The sequence below is a fragment of the Thunnus maccoyii genome, chromosome 21, assembly GCF_910596095.1.
Source record: "Thunnus maccoyii chromosome 21, fThuMac1.1, whole genome shotgun sequence".
NCBI classification, from domain to species: Eukaryota; Metazoa; Chordata; class Actinopteri; order Scombriformes; family Scombridae; genus Thunnus; species Thunnus maccoyii.
Window position 1 is genome coordinate 6509403 of NC_056553.1, and position 16041 is coordinate 6525443.

Below are 16041 nucleotides of genomic sequence, written 5' to 3' on the forward strand. Positions count from 1 at the left end.
TGATCACAGGCTGAAACTTTGAATTAGTCTGGAAAAAAAAAAATAAAAAAATGAACTGTCAGCCCGAGCAGGGTCAGCTCACATGAGCAGTTTATATGCTAATGTGGCACGACCTCTTTTCAACACAATGCAATGGCAGACGGAGCTTCGATCCAACATTGAACCCGGCAATTTGAAAGATAATTTGAGTGTCTTTATGTGACCAAGTCAAATACTGTAAGTCTGCAGTGCTGAATATATATTTTAAAAAAAAAAGGTAATCCTATCTATTTTATGAGAAGATTCCAGCAATTTTAGACTCAATATGTTTAATTTTTACAACTTAGAAGTCCATCAAAATAATGAACAAATTAATTTCTCCCCCAGAATTTTAGTCTTGGCAGTGTTTAAATGGGAAAAAAATATGAAAAAAACTAATTATAAAAGATTTTTAAGGGGTGTGTTGGCGAGGGTGCCACTGAATCAAAGACACCACTCTATGCTGATCTGATGATCTGAAAACTGAGTAATGTTAGAATGATGTAAACAGGGATCCAAATAATACCTACAGTACAGTATATCTCATATGTCACATTCCACATTGGGACGTGCGACCAGATTGACAGGATGTATCAGTTGGCTTTTTGCGCTCATATACGACTAAATTAAACAAAAATTATTAAAGATTTATAAGGAACAATGGAAGGAAGACATTTGTAGGAAGACAAAGCTTAGAAACTACATTCAAATTAAAGACGATTATTATACAGAACCATATATAAAGCTAAACTTAGAGAGAAGGCAGAGGTCTTTGTGTGCTCAGTTAAGAACTGGTACTTTACCACTGGTAATTGGGTAGTTGAAAAACCCTGATTTGTTTTGGTTATCCGATGCTGAGGTGTTGAGTTGGCTTTCTAATATGGAAATTTTTATCGTAGCGAGATTTATAAGAGACGCTTGGCGGCTAAGACAGAGAACATTGTATCCATCATAACGGGACATTTCCTCCATGTAAACTTAATGTTCTGTGGAACTGTACATTACGATATGTCATGTGGCCATCTTGGTTATTTTTGTCTAGTGTCTTGTAAGCCCATATGGGCCGGGCACCAGAAAAGTGCAATAAACAATTCAATCAATCAATCAATCAGCAACAGTAATTGCTAGAAATGTAACACTCCCTGAATTATGTTTTCTCTCAACATAATGAGAAAATGTAGTAAATTAACATATTATAAGTTGCAAACATGTGGATACTGATGTTGGAGTGAAATGTTCAGAGACAACGTGGTTCTTTTTTCTTTTTCTAACAACATATCTGATGTTGCTGTACAATATCAGCTAGTAGAAACTACAGTGATATTACACTTTTAATGGTTATGTTTAAGCACTGGCAGCACTCGGTTAAGGTTAGAGAAAGATCATAGTCTTGGTTTAATACAGAAAAAGGTCCGCAATGACTTGAAGCATAACATGTATATCAATATGTAAGCAAAACCATGATATTCAGTTGCCTAAACCTAAACAACCACATGTGACTCAGGATGTGAACAATGTTCTCTGGTGTCAGAGTCTGGCGTCTTGTACACCCACCATTCACCCTGACCTCAGTGCGATATATATACAGTAAACGTAGCGCTTAATTCGTTTGAAAAAATGTTGCCTGTGAACATAATCCCGTAATTTCAAGGAGACAGGGTTGAATTAACTTTCGCACAGAGCTGTCACTCTGTCAGTCAGCCTGACATCCTTCAGTCTGAGGAATATCCAGATGCCAATAGTGAACATCTGACCTAGTTGTATTGATGTAGAGAACAGAGCAACCTCTTAGTAATATGGAGCTATCAGTTACAGCAGACACAGGTTGTCAGAGAAGGAAAAAGGAGAATGAGACCGAAACTCTGAGTGTGTGTGTGTGTGTGTGTGTGTGTGTGTGTGTGTGTGTGTGTGTGTGTGTGTGCATGTGTGTGAGAACAAAGTGCTTGTCAGGAGCAGTTAGAAACTGTCTGGCCTGTCTGGCAGGGGAACATCAATCAACAAACTCACCTAACTGAGTGGAAACAACATGCTATCTCATAACTCCTCACATTGCAACAGTTTGTTGCTTAGAGGAGGATGCTTTTGTTGCCGAAATGTTTCTCCTTGATGTGTAATTACAGCAGAATAAGTTGTTCTGATTTACTGCTGGATTTTAATAGGTAAATCCTCCCTAAAGCACTTAAACAGTGTTGCAAAAATGCTAGTGATGTATCTTGCACTCCTGGGCCCATTTGCACTGCAAAACAAATTCCTTTCTATCATTTTCTGTCTCTAATTAAGTCCTTACAGTATTACTTTCTTAAACACAGTGAAAAAAATCAGCTTGTTGTTTCATGTATTTATCAAGCTTTATTTCTCTTGATTCCAGTAAATCAACCTGTCCTTTTTCCTTTATGTTGTTTCGAGATAAAGATTGGTTTCTGAAAAAATGACATGATTTGAGACTAAATCATAGACTTACATAGTTTTCTTTTTTTTTGCAGTGTACATTTTTTCTTATTCTAACTTATAAGTGGCCAAACATTCTTTAAATGATTCACAGCAGCTTCAGTAGAAGTTTTAATAATTGAGATTTTTTCAGAAAAAAAAAAAAAAAATCTGTTTTGATATTAGTTCCTGAAAATGAAGGCCTTCTCGCTAGACTCACTATTTGGTTCAGAGTCTTAAGTGATGCTTAAGAGGTAGCAGTTTCTCCACAGACAGCAGCCTCAATAGTCTGCAGGACAACATGACACAGAGTGCAACAGATCCACAACCTGCATCTTCAGAGACCATCATCAATGGTGTGTGAAATACAATACACTTTTCAATAGTTATTTGTAATTTGAATAGACAGTTAAAGCACATTATAGAATTCTCTCTCTGAGCATTTTTTCTTGACAGGAAAAAGTTAATGTTGCAGCCTCCGTGTGTGTGAAAACATTGTACAAATACTATGGAAATTTACTCAGTTTTTAAGTACATTAAGTATCCACTCAATGATTAAATCTGTATCATTCATGACTCAGATGTGTTCAAAAGGTGCTGTGGATCAAAAAGGGAAGATGTTCCGTTAATACACCTAATGGCCACCCCTAACCTAACCCCTAAACCCTAACCCCTAACATTGCACCCATGTGATATTTGAGAATATAATTATATCATTACGTCAATTCCTCTCAAGATTTTGGAACCTGGCTGCAGGGATTTGCTCCCATTGGTAACATTGGTATCCCAATGTTGGGCAGCAACATTGGGATACCAATATTAAAAAGACAATTACATCTGATTGACAAGAGCCGTGACACTGTTTACATAAAAGTTGGTAAACTCTTCAAGTAAAGGCGTGGTCTGGATAGACATTGGGATACCAATGTTGGGCAACGAGGCCTGGTTCATAATGTCTACATCGTCCCAAAGGTGTTGGATAGGGTTGAGGTCAGGGTTCTGTGCAGGCCAGTCAAGTATTTTTCACACCAAACTAGGCAAACTGTTCCTTTATGGACTTGGCTTTGAGCATGGGGAGCATTGTCATGTTGAAACAAAAAAAAGAGCCTAAAGTGTTGCCACAAAGTTGCACACTACTGTCTAAAACATCAGTGTCAAATATGACATTAAGATTTCCCTTGTTTTGAACTAAGGGGCCAAGACCAAACCATGAAAAACAGCCCCAAACCAAAAGCATATAAAAAATATGTTGACAGGATGTTCTGGGTAAAATCTGTATCAAGAGTATCAACATTCCACCAATTCCCATTTCTCTGAAAGTCTCATCAAATCTTAAAAGTCTGAAATATTGAAATGATTCTATTTTGTGTGCTGAACATCCCAGATTGAAGATCTGTGACAGAACAAGAGTATTTAAGGGTAAACGTTTCCTTTAAGTTCATACAACGAGTACAGAAAATACAATCGACTTTGAAGAATCCAGGGATTCAATTAACAGTCTATCCAGACAACGATAACCCCAAGAAAGAATAAAAGAAACTGTCTTTGTGCAAACAAACTTCTGTCCTTGAGGAATGATTTATCGAGCTACATCATCCTGAAGCTCATCTCCGTTGCTCGAGATACCTAATTAATCTGCACCAACTTTCAGACCTGCATTTTATGAGGGCAGAACATATTTTAATATCCCAAAAGGCTCTAAAATACCAAACATCTTCTACAAACAGCCTTATTATGGGAAGTCTGCTTGAGGCCCCGGAGCTTCTGCAAAGACCCGGCCCGTGTTGAGACTCGGAGCGGAACAGTAGTTCTGCTTGAGCACACAGAGTCGCTGCGGGGAGGGGACGGATTAGGGCGAGGTACAAGCTGGAGACACCACCTGCCCGGTCTTCACTTTCTGCCCGACTCCCACTGGCCCCGCGTTGTTTAGAAGTGGCACATTAAACAGCTCAAGTTCATCTGAGTCCATAACAAACACCCCGGGATAGGAACAGGTCACAGGCAGGAGGTGACAAGGTGTTTTAAGCCTTGCTGCTTTGACACCTGCTGCTGTGCTAAGGTCTACGCAGGCGATATTTTCGCTCAGACACCTGTCTAGATCTCGGAGGATTATGTAGAAAAACAAAAACATCAAAAGTCTGTATTTTTTATAATCTCTGACCCTGCTTTGCCACCATGCCCCTGGCTTCAGGGGAAGCATTACCTGCAATTTTCTGTGACAAGAAATCATAAACAAGGGCACAGTGATTACTGTCTTTGTAACTGAATTATAGTACATTGGCAGTTATATTGACTGATTTGGCTCTGGCAGAGCAGAAAATCATATCAAAGGGCTTTACGAGCTTGAATATAAACAGATGGCCTATTGATTAAACTTTCATGTAAATCCGCAAACAGAAAACCTGAAGGTCATTCTGAAATGAAACTCAGATGCCTTAAAAAATAACTAAGGCGAATGTGTGCGCTGCGTGTGTAAAAGAGAAAAGGAGGACTAAGTGGAGGAGACAGATGGGGACTGCATTTATAAAGAAAGCAATGTTGCGCAAGCTGACTTCAATGAGGTTTACTGACCTTCACTGAAGTGGTCGTTAGACCGAGTGTGTCCATGTGGAAGTAAACTGTGACATTACAGTGGGTGACACTGCAAATATCGCATGAGAGCGTAGACCACACACAAGGACGGAGACACACACACACACACACATTATTCTTTGCATTGTTCGTGGTGAGATTGATTGTAAAACCTAATGGGCATGTCTGTGCATAATAATAGCCATGTAAACAGAGCGATGTGTGGTGTACGGTGTCGCGGCTCCTCCTGCTGCCGCCCCCCTCCTCTTTCCTGCGCCGTGTACCTGGTGTCAACAGGATGACGGAGGTGACGATCAGCGAGCAGATGACCAGAATGACAAGAAGGGCGATCGCTATTCCCTTCCAGTTCCTCTGCGGAGGGTTACTGCCCACCAGCTCCTACAGAGAGAGAGAGAGAGAGAGACAGAGACAGAGAGGAGAAGAAAGACACGGTTAGAAATAGTAAAAAAAGACTATCATGGAAGTGAATCAGAGTACAATTTACGACGAAGAGATGAGGACCAAATGAAAGAAAATTGAAAAGAACAATATGTGGGAACGTGGGGGAATGAGAAAAAAGAGAGACAAGCCATATCTAACAAGAATGAAGTGAGGAAAAGGGAAAGAATCAGAGGAAGTATAATAGCAAACTCAAGAAAAGAAAAGATGTGTGTGTGTTGGGCGGGGGGGGGGGGGGGGGGGGGGTGTCAGTCAAGGACGAACGTGAGTCAGAGTCGCAGCCCCTCGGCTCTCAAGGAGACACACCGGCAACAGCAGCAGCAGCAGGAGGAGGAGGAGGAGGAGGAGGAGGAGGAGGAGGAGGAGGAGGGGGAGAATTCTTAATGAGCCGAGCATCAGCGGCCATCACCCGCAAACGAATGTGACAGATAAAAATGGAGCCCACGACACGTTGCTGAATTGCATGCTTGACAATAGCGTAGAGAGGGGCTCCGGGGTTGGGAAAACAAGTCTGAGTTATGAGAAACCTTGAGGCGATTTTTTTTTTTTTTTTTTGGGCCGACTGACAAAGCAAGAAACAAATGAACTTATTTCAGTTTAATATTGTTATAAGTGAAAACTGAATTTTAAAGAATGAATATGGCACTAGACAAAGTATCACCGCAGGATATGAAATTGAACAATACAGGAGTGAAAAGCAGCTTCTGGCTCCTTGTTCGTTCCTGAATCAAATAACGTGCAGGTGAAACGCATTTATCACATGGCGAGTTGCAGCAGGTGGCTGCGTTCAGAAAAACAAATTAATGAGCACAAATTTTTCACAATATATTATGGTAGCAAACACTGCAAGAGATGCTAAAACCAGGATCGGCCATATATCTACACCGCTATTAGATCTTGTTAAATTGTCTTGAATTCTGAAAGAAAATGAGACACAAACAGTTTAGCCAATAAAGCACTCAGATGGATTAAAAATGGTTCAATGTATGACTTTCAAAACAAAGCAGCCCTGAAAGTTTCTCACCTCAGCCCTGATTGGCTACCACACAGATACCCAGCGCCAAAAAAAAAAAACCCTAACCAAGAGGGACTCTGCAGAAAGGGTCCAAAGCCCAAACTGTTAGTGGAGGATTATATGTTCTTAATTAGTTTATGGGGGATAAAAAGAGAAGCCGAGCATGTGCTTCAGGGACCTGTGGCCGGGGCGTTAATGAATACACACTACGGCTTTAATGAAGCCGAATGGATGAGCTATGAAGCAAACCTTTGAGTGACCTCGATCCCACCTTAATTGAAAGGAGCCCAAGACATCATTAGCCTGCAGATAAGACCAATAGGAGCTATTTACTAGACTGCCCATTACCTAAATTCATTAAAACAGGAAACCTGTTAGTTAGCTGTACGGTCACATTGCAGAGCCGTGACGGCTACGAGGAAGGACACCTCAGGCAGAGACGAGACGGAAAAGATTAAGAAAACTTTCACATGTTGCTTTGGATGCAGCGCTCGGTTTAGTGAGCTAAGGTGTGCTGAGGATTTACTCTCAATAGGTGGGATTTACTGGGCTTATGATACAGGTTGAGTAGGGTAAACATATTTAAAGAGCTTCAAAGTGGAAAGAGTGGAAAGTGTTTTACTAGTTTCCCCTTTTGAAATTTTACTTTCAATGATATCCTTAATGTTCCATCAGCCAGTAAACACTGGAGTCTTCTGGGTAACAAAACAATATAAGGTTTACTTTATGGCCACCAGTATGAACTGAGTTGAATAGAGAATGGCTCTAAATACTGCAATACCCATGAGTGACAGCCACCGTTGATATGGACAAGAAGACAGTGGCACAAGAATCCAGAAGTGAGCTGATTTAATATATTGTCAGATTTCTACAAAGCTGATAGAAGGAGATATGACGGCGTTTTAAGCTCGGTAATTGGATGTCTCAAGATTCTTCTTGGGAGTTGCACTTGATTTTAATGTCCTACATTCACAGGCTTGTACTGTTGACATTTTTAAACCAAAGAAGCAGATTTCTTCAAACACAGTTGTTCACCTTTTGTACTGATGGTTTAACCGTCAGAGTTTCATGACAGACGGAGGACTTTTTACACCCAAACTTCAACTTTGCTAATCTACAGCATAAATTTAAGAAATAACTTTGAATAATACCAGAAAAAAAAACCCAAAAAACCAAAAACAAACTTGAACTTGAACTCAATCAGAAACTTTATACATTACAACAACCTCTTAGAAAGTAAAAAAGGCAACCAAGGCTGAATGAGAATGAAAATTACTTTCAGCTCTGCTTCATAAAACTCAACATTAAATCAACTTTCCTACAGGTACACAATCAAACTGACAAACAGCAAAGTCTTTGATGTAACCGAGGTGATCGGGGCAGATTATTGCAAAATGAAACCATCTATAAACCTACACAACAAACTTGCTCACTCATGAGTTCAATTGTTTCTGTTGAGCTGTGATCATTTCACAGATCCACAGCGAGTTAGGTTATGAGCTGACAGTCTACAATATGATTTATTTTCTCCAATTCTGTGCTGAGCCATCGCTCCGGAACCATCTTTATTTTTATTTTTTTTCTAAAAGAAATGAAAATCCGACTGGAGATTTTTATGAGAGCGGCATGGAGCCTACTGCTGATCGTTGTGGTCAATATAGTGTGTGACTGCAGGGAGGCGTGAGTGGGATTTACAAATGTAAAAATGGTGACAGAATTGGAGAAAAAAAAACTGCTCTATAGAGAGAAACTACTTGTCTTACACGCAATAATGGGATGTAAAGCGAGCAAGACGGCAATCTCAAGCTGTGTAATGCACAATAAAAGAGAAGACAATGCTGAGTAATGACTGTTTGTTATGAGTGCTATTCAAACATTTCTGCACTATAGATAACTATCAATCTGAAGCTGAGCATGATCCCATCACAACGTCTTAAATATAACACTCATATCTGCGTGTGTATGTGTGTATATTCAGATATACTGGAGGGCAACCTAAACTAAAGAAGATATGTCCTGTTTTTCTGCCATTAGGGACCATGCTGGAAACAAGTGTTCTCATATTTACATCCCTCTGTTTCATTGTCTTCTATATCCATAAAATCAATCAGTCAGTGTCTTGCTGGTTGGGCTACAGCATGTCTCACACTGTGTGTTAAGCTCCAGAGTGTAGCTAAAGTGATTTGCTAAAAGGTAAAGGGCCCATCAAAAAGGTCCAAGCAATTTTGTTCCATTATCTGTTATACAAGAATCAACGCAGCTGCTCATTGAAGCTTCAAATCTCACAGCGTGTCCCAGGCCAACAATTTCCCAGCAAATTTTTTCTTTGAATTCAGTCAACCTTTCCGACTGCGGTGGAGGAAGTTTTTATCAAAAAATGAGTGACCTTTCTGTTTTGGTAGACAGACAACGGAGACAGAGATCATCTGCGCTCTCAATTGTACTTCCTTCTAGTTGAAGAAAAAAAGTAGAAAAGTTAATGGGGCTGTCCAATCACAGTAAATGCTTAACTCTACTGCTGTAGAACAAGCCAACACACACACACATACACACACACATACATTGGATAGAGGCTGCAAGTCTACAGTAACAGAAATCACTTCTTATTTTCTCTCCACTTCCTGCTACAGAAACATCCAGCATGCTGAAAGATCTATTGCACTGTTACAATGACTAAAGAGTCAATGTCAAACAGCATTTCCATATAGATCAGCATCTCTGTGGGAACATATTGACATTGGAAGCTATCCAAAAAAAAATATATATATATAACTAGAAGAGTGCCCTCAGTGGAGTGCAGATCTCAGCCAGGTGTGTCTGGGGGCATGTATAGTCTCAGATTTCTTTAAGATGCATCGAATAGTGTAATGGCGTTGTAACCGAGCGTCCTCCTGGTGGAGATAAAAATCCTCCGAAGCTCCCTCTGAGAGAGAGAGAGAGAGAGAGAGAGAGAGAGACAGACAGAGAGAATGAGCAGCGGGATCCATATCTTGCTGGGAGTGAAGCATACTGACAATTGGACCACAAACGATTTAGTCAAAAAGAGCACAGGACAGAAACCTCACCAATAACACACCAACTTGTGACATCTCTTTCCTGTTTCCCCGGGCTCTGGGGGAATAACGGTAGTCACTTATTCAGTCCGGATAAGGGTGCAGACACAAGCTGAAAAATCCTTGCCTAACCTTCTTGATCATGCCTCTGTGATCTGTAATTATGATAATGATTGGACTAATTAGCTAGACCTTATGTGCTGAAGTAATGACGGGGTGATTACAAGTGACTATGGCAGAAGAGAGATGAGGTATAAGAGGAGGCAGGCATCAGAGTTTGCAGGAACAGTAAATAAATAACGCGTTGGGAGGCTTGCAGGAAAATCCACTGACAGGAAAGCTTGAAGCGTGACCGAAACATGACAGACAGGGAGAAAAAAAAAAGGATGGGACACTATAGATAGATTCAGGTCCAAACCGGAATAAAAACAAGATCCTGGTAGTTTTCTAGCTTTCAGTAGCTGTCATGTTGAAATCTGCAGAGCATGCACAGAAATCATCAGTGTTGATATCTCCCTGAGAGTGTAAAACTCAACACTCTGCCAGTGTCTCGCAAAGTAAACAACAACCAAAGTTAAGTTTTTTCATTCCACAGAAAAAAAAACAACAAAAAAAAACACTGAAATGGCAAAATAAATCAATTTGGGTATTTTTCCTTCAAGGACGCTCACCAGGTCAGGAACACAGGAGTTGTTACTGATGGTCACCTTTAATTTTTATTCACAAGAACGAGTCCAAGGTAGCCTTCCATCTTCTCAGGAGTCTCTCAAAAAACGCAACGCTTTCTGTGCCGGGCTGATTCAGACACACTTGTCCAAGCCTTTGTCATCATCGGGCTAGATTACTGTGAAAGCCTTGTGTGTATATAAAGCGTCGGCTGATTCAAAATGCAGACGCCTACAGTACCATCTCTCCACTCTCAAACACCTCCTCTGGCTACCGTACCTGTTCATTACAGCATTGATTTTAAGATCCAGCTCCTGGTTTGTGAAACTCTGGTCTTTGATTATCTGACATGCTTCCAGTTCATCAACCCAACAGTTGTTTACTTCACATTTCCAGAACTCATTTTTATATCTGATGATAGAGCATTCAGCAACGAAAGCACAGGCAGCCTGCTGATTTGAAGTTAGCACCAACACTATCTTCTCAATACATTTCTGTTGAGTTTAGCTCACATATCTGTCTGTATCTAAGTTTTAATCACCCTGTAAAGCACTTTGCACTTCTTTTTTTATGAAACTGAGCTATTTGATCTAAATTTATGAGCATAATGGCAAGAAACTAGTTATGAATAAAGCTCTATAGCATGAGTAACTGTTCCATTCGTGCTAGCTTTATTGGATGCTGAAGTGGAGATGAAGGCTAGGCCCATCTCCCTTTGGTGCTTTAATAGCCCAAACTAAAATGTCTTATGCGTGTGTAAGCTACATATATTCTCCCTGAGGACAAAATGATAATGTCTTAGGCCTCCAGCATTAGCAATGGTGTAGGTCATTAATTCAGACTCTCAATGAACACGCTAAAGCTATAGCAGGGTATCTGTTATTTAAGGGCCCGTATGCTAGTGCATGCATGTGCATATTTTCTGTACTTTCATGCATTATTCCATCTGTTTAATTATACAATATGGAAAATGAATAGTGTTGCCAAAAATACCACATTGTTTAATAGGCATGGATCTCTATTCACTGATAGCACAGTGCTATTGGAAATATAGGAGGAAGGAGCTGAAGAAGCTGAATGCATCATGAAGAAGCAGAGGAGGAATACTGACAGACTGCAGCAAGAGAAGAAATGTATTTTTTTTTTTTTGTGCTAAAATCAAACTGATCACAGTAACAGAATGTAATGAGTCAGTCAGTATTGAGTAAGTCAGCATTTAGCTGATAATATGCTTTTAATTCATGCACTTATCCAGAGAGAGACCCAGACAAGCAGCCGGAGGTTCAGTGGCTTGTTCACTGACACCTTGACAGACTCAATATGGCACAAGCTGTTCACAGGAACAAAGTCGGCAACTAAGTGGATCAAACCTGTAACCTCAGGTCGGGTACAGACTCTCCAACAACAGATGCAAATCATGAAATAATGAGAGTGACGTCTCTCAGTATGACGAGGTTTCATTATTATCATGTTTGATGCAGCAGGTGGCAACAGAAGTTATTAACAGCAACCACCGAGACACATTCGTCATTGAGAATTTAGTTGACACTTTAAGATATTTTGAGACTGTTTTGCTCTTGCTCAACAAAAACTTTGCAATATCAACAGTTGTAACACAACAGAATTATGTGTAGATTACTGTACATTAAATGAGAAACATATATGATAAAATTAACTTAAACTGACAAAAATAAACACCTGAAGAGAAAAAAAATGATGAAAAGATGAAAAATGCAGCTCTGTTTCAACAGGTGAAACAAAGACATTTCTAGGTCTATATTTATATTCTGGGGCTCTACTGGAATATCTTTGCATGATTTACATCTATCTTATACTGGTTCTTTATGCAGCCCCTCAGTTCAGCCTCTATCTGAAACAGGCAGTTTTAGCTCCTGTCTCTTTAAGGCCCCCCTCCCGATGAGCACACTCTGCTCTGATTGGCCAGCTTCTGCCAGCTCCCGAGGCTATGTAAACAAACAGTAGTACTCTGATTTTACCTTCTTTTTACCCCATTTATTCACTCAAAATATGAACTTCTTAAATACATCTGTGCATGCTCGAGCCCACATCCAATATGAAATATAAGTGGGTGGACAACGCGAACAGCTCGTGGAACAACCTTAGAAACAAAGGCTACGTAACGGACAGCCGTTTGTGTGCATGTGCAAACGACCTGACGTCAGTTTGAAGGGGAAGTAGAAGTAACTTTGCAAAAGGAGCGTTCAGAGCAGGCTGACTTTACATACGTTCACCTCATGTTTTGTAACTTTAACCATGTTTAACATAGACATCCGACATTAAAAGAATACAGTATAAATGATATGTCCCCTTTAAGAATGAAGTTAAATGGAGACTAAAACAAGAAAATAATAAACATTTTAAAAATGCAAATAACAAAACAATTATACCCTTGTCTCTCTGCACGAAAAGTTTTGTTTGTTTAAAAAAAAAAAAGATGAAACTGATAAAGAATGCTAATGGTACTGGTTTTGGTAATGATGCTTGATAAATATCCTTATCAGTTTTAGTTTTAATTACTGCTGTAACAAGACAAGAAAGTAAAGGTATCATTTCAGCTCCTTTTTACAGTGCAGAAATGTGAGTTTAATCCTTAAATATAGTGATTTGGAGTCTCTGCTTCTTTCATCCTCCTCAAACCAACTTCATTGTTACAAAAATATGACTGGATTAATCTCAAAATCCAAATCCTCTCCTATTGTTTAAGTGGTTTTTAGTACAGATGGATTTTCCTTTATATCTTTCTCGATTAGAATTTTAATCTTTGAATAAAAGATTCCAAAACGCCTCTTCCAGCTCTGTGCTTCACTGGTCAAAGAACGTCAACGCAATCTACACCCGTTTGGACAATGTTGTTGCTGTCATACAACGAGGTGCAAAGATAGGGCTGTACATAAACAAGCGGGCTTGTTTGTTACTCACAGCGGGAGAACTAATTTCCAACTGGCCATTGTGCGTGTATGTGTGTGCGTGTATGTGTGTGTGCGCGTATGTGTGCACGCGTGTTGTTCTTGAGCTTCTTCCGCCTGGTTTGTTTGATTTGCGAGTGAATCTCTTCCAGTCCATTAGAGAGATACTGGGAGGGCGCCACCCCCAGCTGACCTCTCTCTACAGAGTTTGCACTAAATCACATCTCTATAAAATGCCATATAGAATACACATAGCCAGAGGATGAAACAGTGTGTGTGTGTGTGTGTGTGTGTGTGTGTGTGGCACGGAGCTGCTAAAACATAGTGGAAATAAACTTATGGGAATGGTCCTTAGGATACAGAGTACACTTTGACATGATTTGCATAGGATGAAAGTAATAACCAACAAAACCCTGGGGCTCTTCATTAATCCCATACTTGATAATATATATGTACTTTATATATTTCTGATGCAGCGATAGAGAAAACGCCCATTTATATGCAAGTGCACATTCTGCATAGGCAATTAATCCTATCTATTCTATATCATTTTCCTGTTTCGCCACTATGGAAACAAGAGTCCCCTTTAGCTATAGCTCTTCTGCTTCTTAAACATGCATTATGATGTGGATAAACATGTGATGAGGCACTCACATGAGGGAAAAAGCATTTCCTACCTGACTCTCATGTGTAATGCATGAGGGCAAATATATTTCTTTGCTTTTTTGCCAGTCAGTCACATAAGTCTTCTTTAGGAAATGAGAACAATACAGAATAGAGCCAGAGTTTCTCCCCATTTCATCACTTTTGCTGTGGCAGTGTGTGCCTACACATCTGTCAAGGGAGGCGAAATGTATCCACAAATGTTGCCACGGCTCCGCAGAATCAGAGATTTACCTTCATCTTTTAACTTCAGCGGTGATACAAGTGCACACAAATGTAAAAATGACTTCTAGTGGAGGCAGAGATCTGTTCGGAGTATTGTGCAGGTAGAAAATGAGTTGTGTGGTCATCCTTTTGTCTGTTGTATGTTACTGCTGCTTTAACGACAGATGTCTGTTCAAAGGCGGCACCGGGAAATGTTCCAGCGTATAATTAGCCGAGGATCTCAAGCTTTACTCTTGTGTGCAAATGTGTGATGTGCTGACTCTGTGAAGCAAAAGCAAGTTCCAGACCTCTGACTTAAATTGGATCTGTGTAGAATTTCAGTGACAAACTCTGCAAATGCGCCGTGTAGCATTGCCTTCACAATCTTTTCAGTCTGAATTCACTTTAGGAAGCAAAACTAAAGCGTTCGTTTGCTGTGAATGTGTGTAGAAATCAACGGTAGGTGATCGTTGGTACATGTCACCGCTCTGAAGAGTTAATTTAACACTTTCAGAAACCTGCCTCACAGTCAGATCAGTTCATTATCCTTTATTTCTGTTTGACTGGACGACCTCCTAGAAGTCACGTACACATTGATCCCTGTTCACACCGAATATACACACATTTTAATGTTCTGTATGAAATTAGTGGCTAATTCCAGTGTCAACTTCGGCTAAGTTGCGGAAAGAGTGTGCTGTCACTACTTCTTGAGGCAAGTAGGTGCTCAACTAACAAAAGAACTGAATGTGAAAAATAACTAATCATCAATAACTAAACTTTATCAGTGAGATTACAGAATGGGTAAACGCAAAGCCTATTTCTATACACCAAAAGATAGCCTCATCCAGCAGAGAAGTAAAAACATAAATGGCCAGTCTCTTAGATTCTGTATCTCCTTTCAAAAACAAAGGACATGGTTGTCCCTGTGGCCTAGTGGTCAAAGACGTAAACCATGTAACTGCAACATCCCTGGTTGGGGACCTTTGTTACATGTCTTCCCCTTCACTCTCTTCCAGTGTTTCCAGTCTGTTACTTCTGTTATGTAAGGACGAAATGCCAAAAAATCAAACTACACATCAATCGTAAAAATAACCACAAAAACAGTCACAGAAAAAACAGAATGAGAGAAAAAAGTCCTTATATCTAAACAACAAAAAAAGGTAGTTTGCGTGTGCCCTTGACAATATAGTTTTACAAAATTGATTCATATGAGGGTTTTCCATCTGCCGTCTCCATTAAAGTTTGTTAAACCTGCAATTTATTTTTCTGGCCACATGGGGGCAGTGGCAAAAAATTGGGAACATAACATTGACGTATTATTACCTTTTAAGGGACTAGTGTGTAAGATTTAGTGGCATCTAATAGTGAGGTTACAGATTGCAACCAAGTGACAACACCTCCCCTCCCCCTCCCTTTACAAGCGTGTAGGAGAACCTACATTGGCTGCGAAACTTGTGAGAAATGCTCTCTAGAGCCAGTATTTGGTTTGTCCACTCTAGGTTACTGTAGAAACATGGCAGTGCAACATGGCGGGCTCCGTGGAAGGGGACCAGCTCCCAACGTAGATTTAAAAGGCTCCCTCTAAGGTGATGAAAACATAAGGATTCTTATTTTCATTGGATTACACACTCATTAAAACATACTTATGAATATTATATTCCATTTCTGCCAACTCTGTTCCGCTAGATGCCACTAAATTCTACACACTGCACCTTTAAGTGAATATGGCAAACAGTTGCACTTCTGACCAACCAAAACAATGAGCTGAAAGAAGCTCTATAGAGCTGAGGGGAACTGCAGAGTCACACAATTCCCTGTTGTTATCCATTGTTGCTATGAAAATATTGATTATAGCTGCTTTAAGTTTAGGTGACTAAAACTGCTTGGTTAAAATAAGGGAAAGATTGTGGTCATTGTAAGACTTAACCTGTGCTGCTGGGAGATGGTATGCAAACCGCAATCTACACTGTTAAAGACACTTTCATCCCGAGCATCTTTCTCTCTAAGAGGTTTTGTGGTGATATAAAAATGTCATGTT

General features: G+C 39.9%; 1 protein-coding gene across 8 annotated transcripts in view; it reads right to left on the reverse strand.

The window, feature by feature from the left end:
• LOC121888433 (dipeptidyl aminopeptidase-like protein 6) overlaps window positions 1–16041 on the reverse strand; it is a 198614-nt gene that overhangs the window by 50659 nt on the left and 131914 nt on the right. For all 8 annotated transcript variants that reach the window (XM_042399931.1, XM_042399932.1, XM_042399933.1 and 5 more), the window contains one exon: window positions 5301–5415. In XM_042399931.1, the coding sequence (XP_042255865.1) occupies window positions 5301–5415 (115 nt within the window). The remainder of the gene's footprint in view (window positions 1–5300; window positions 5416–16041) is intronic.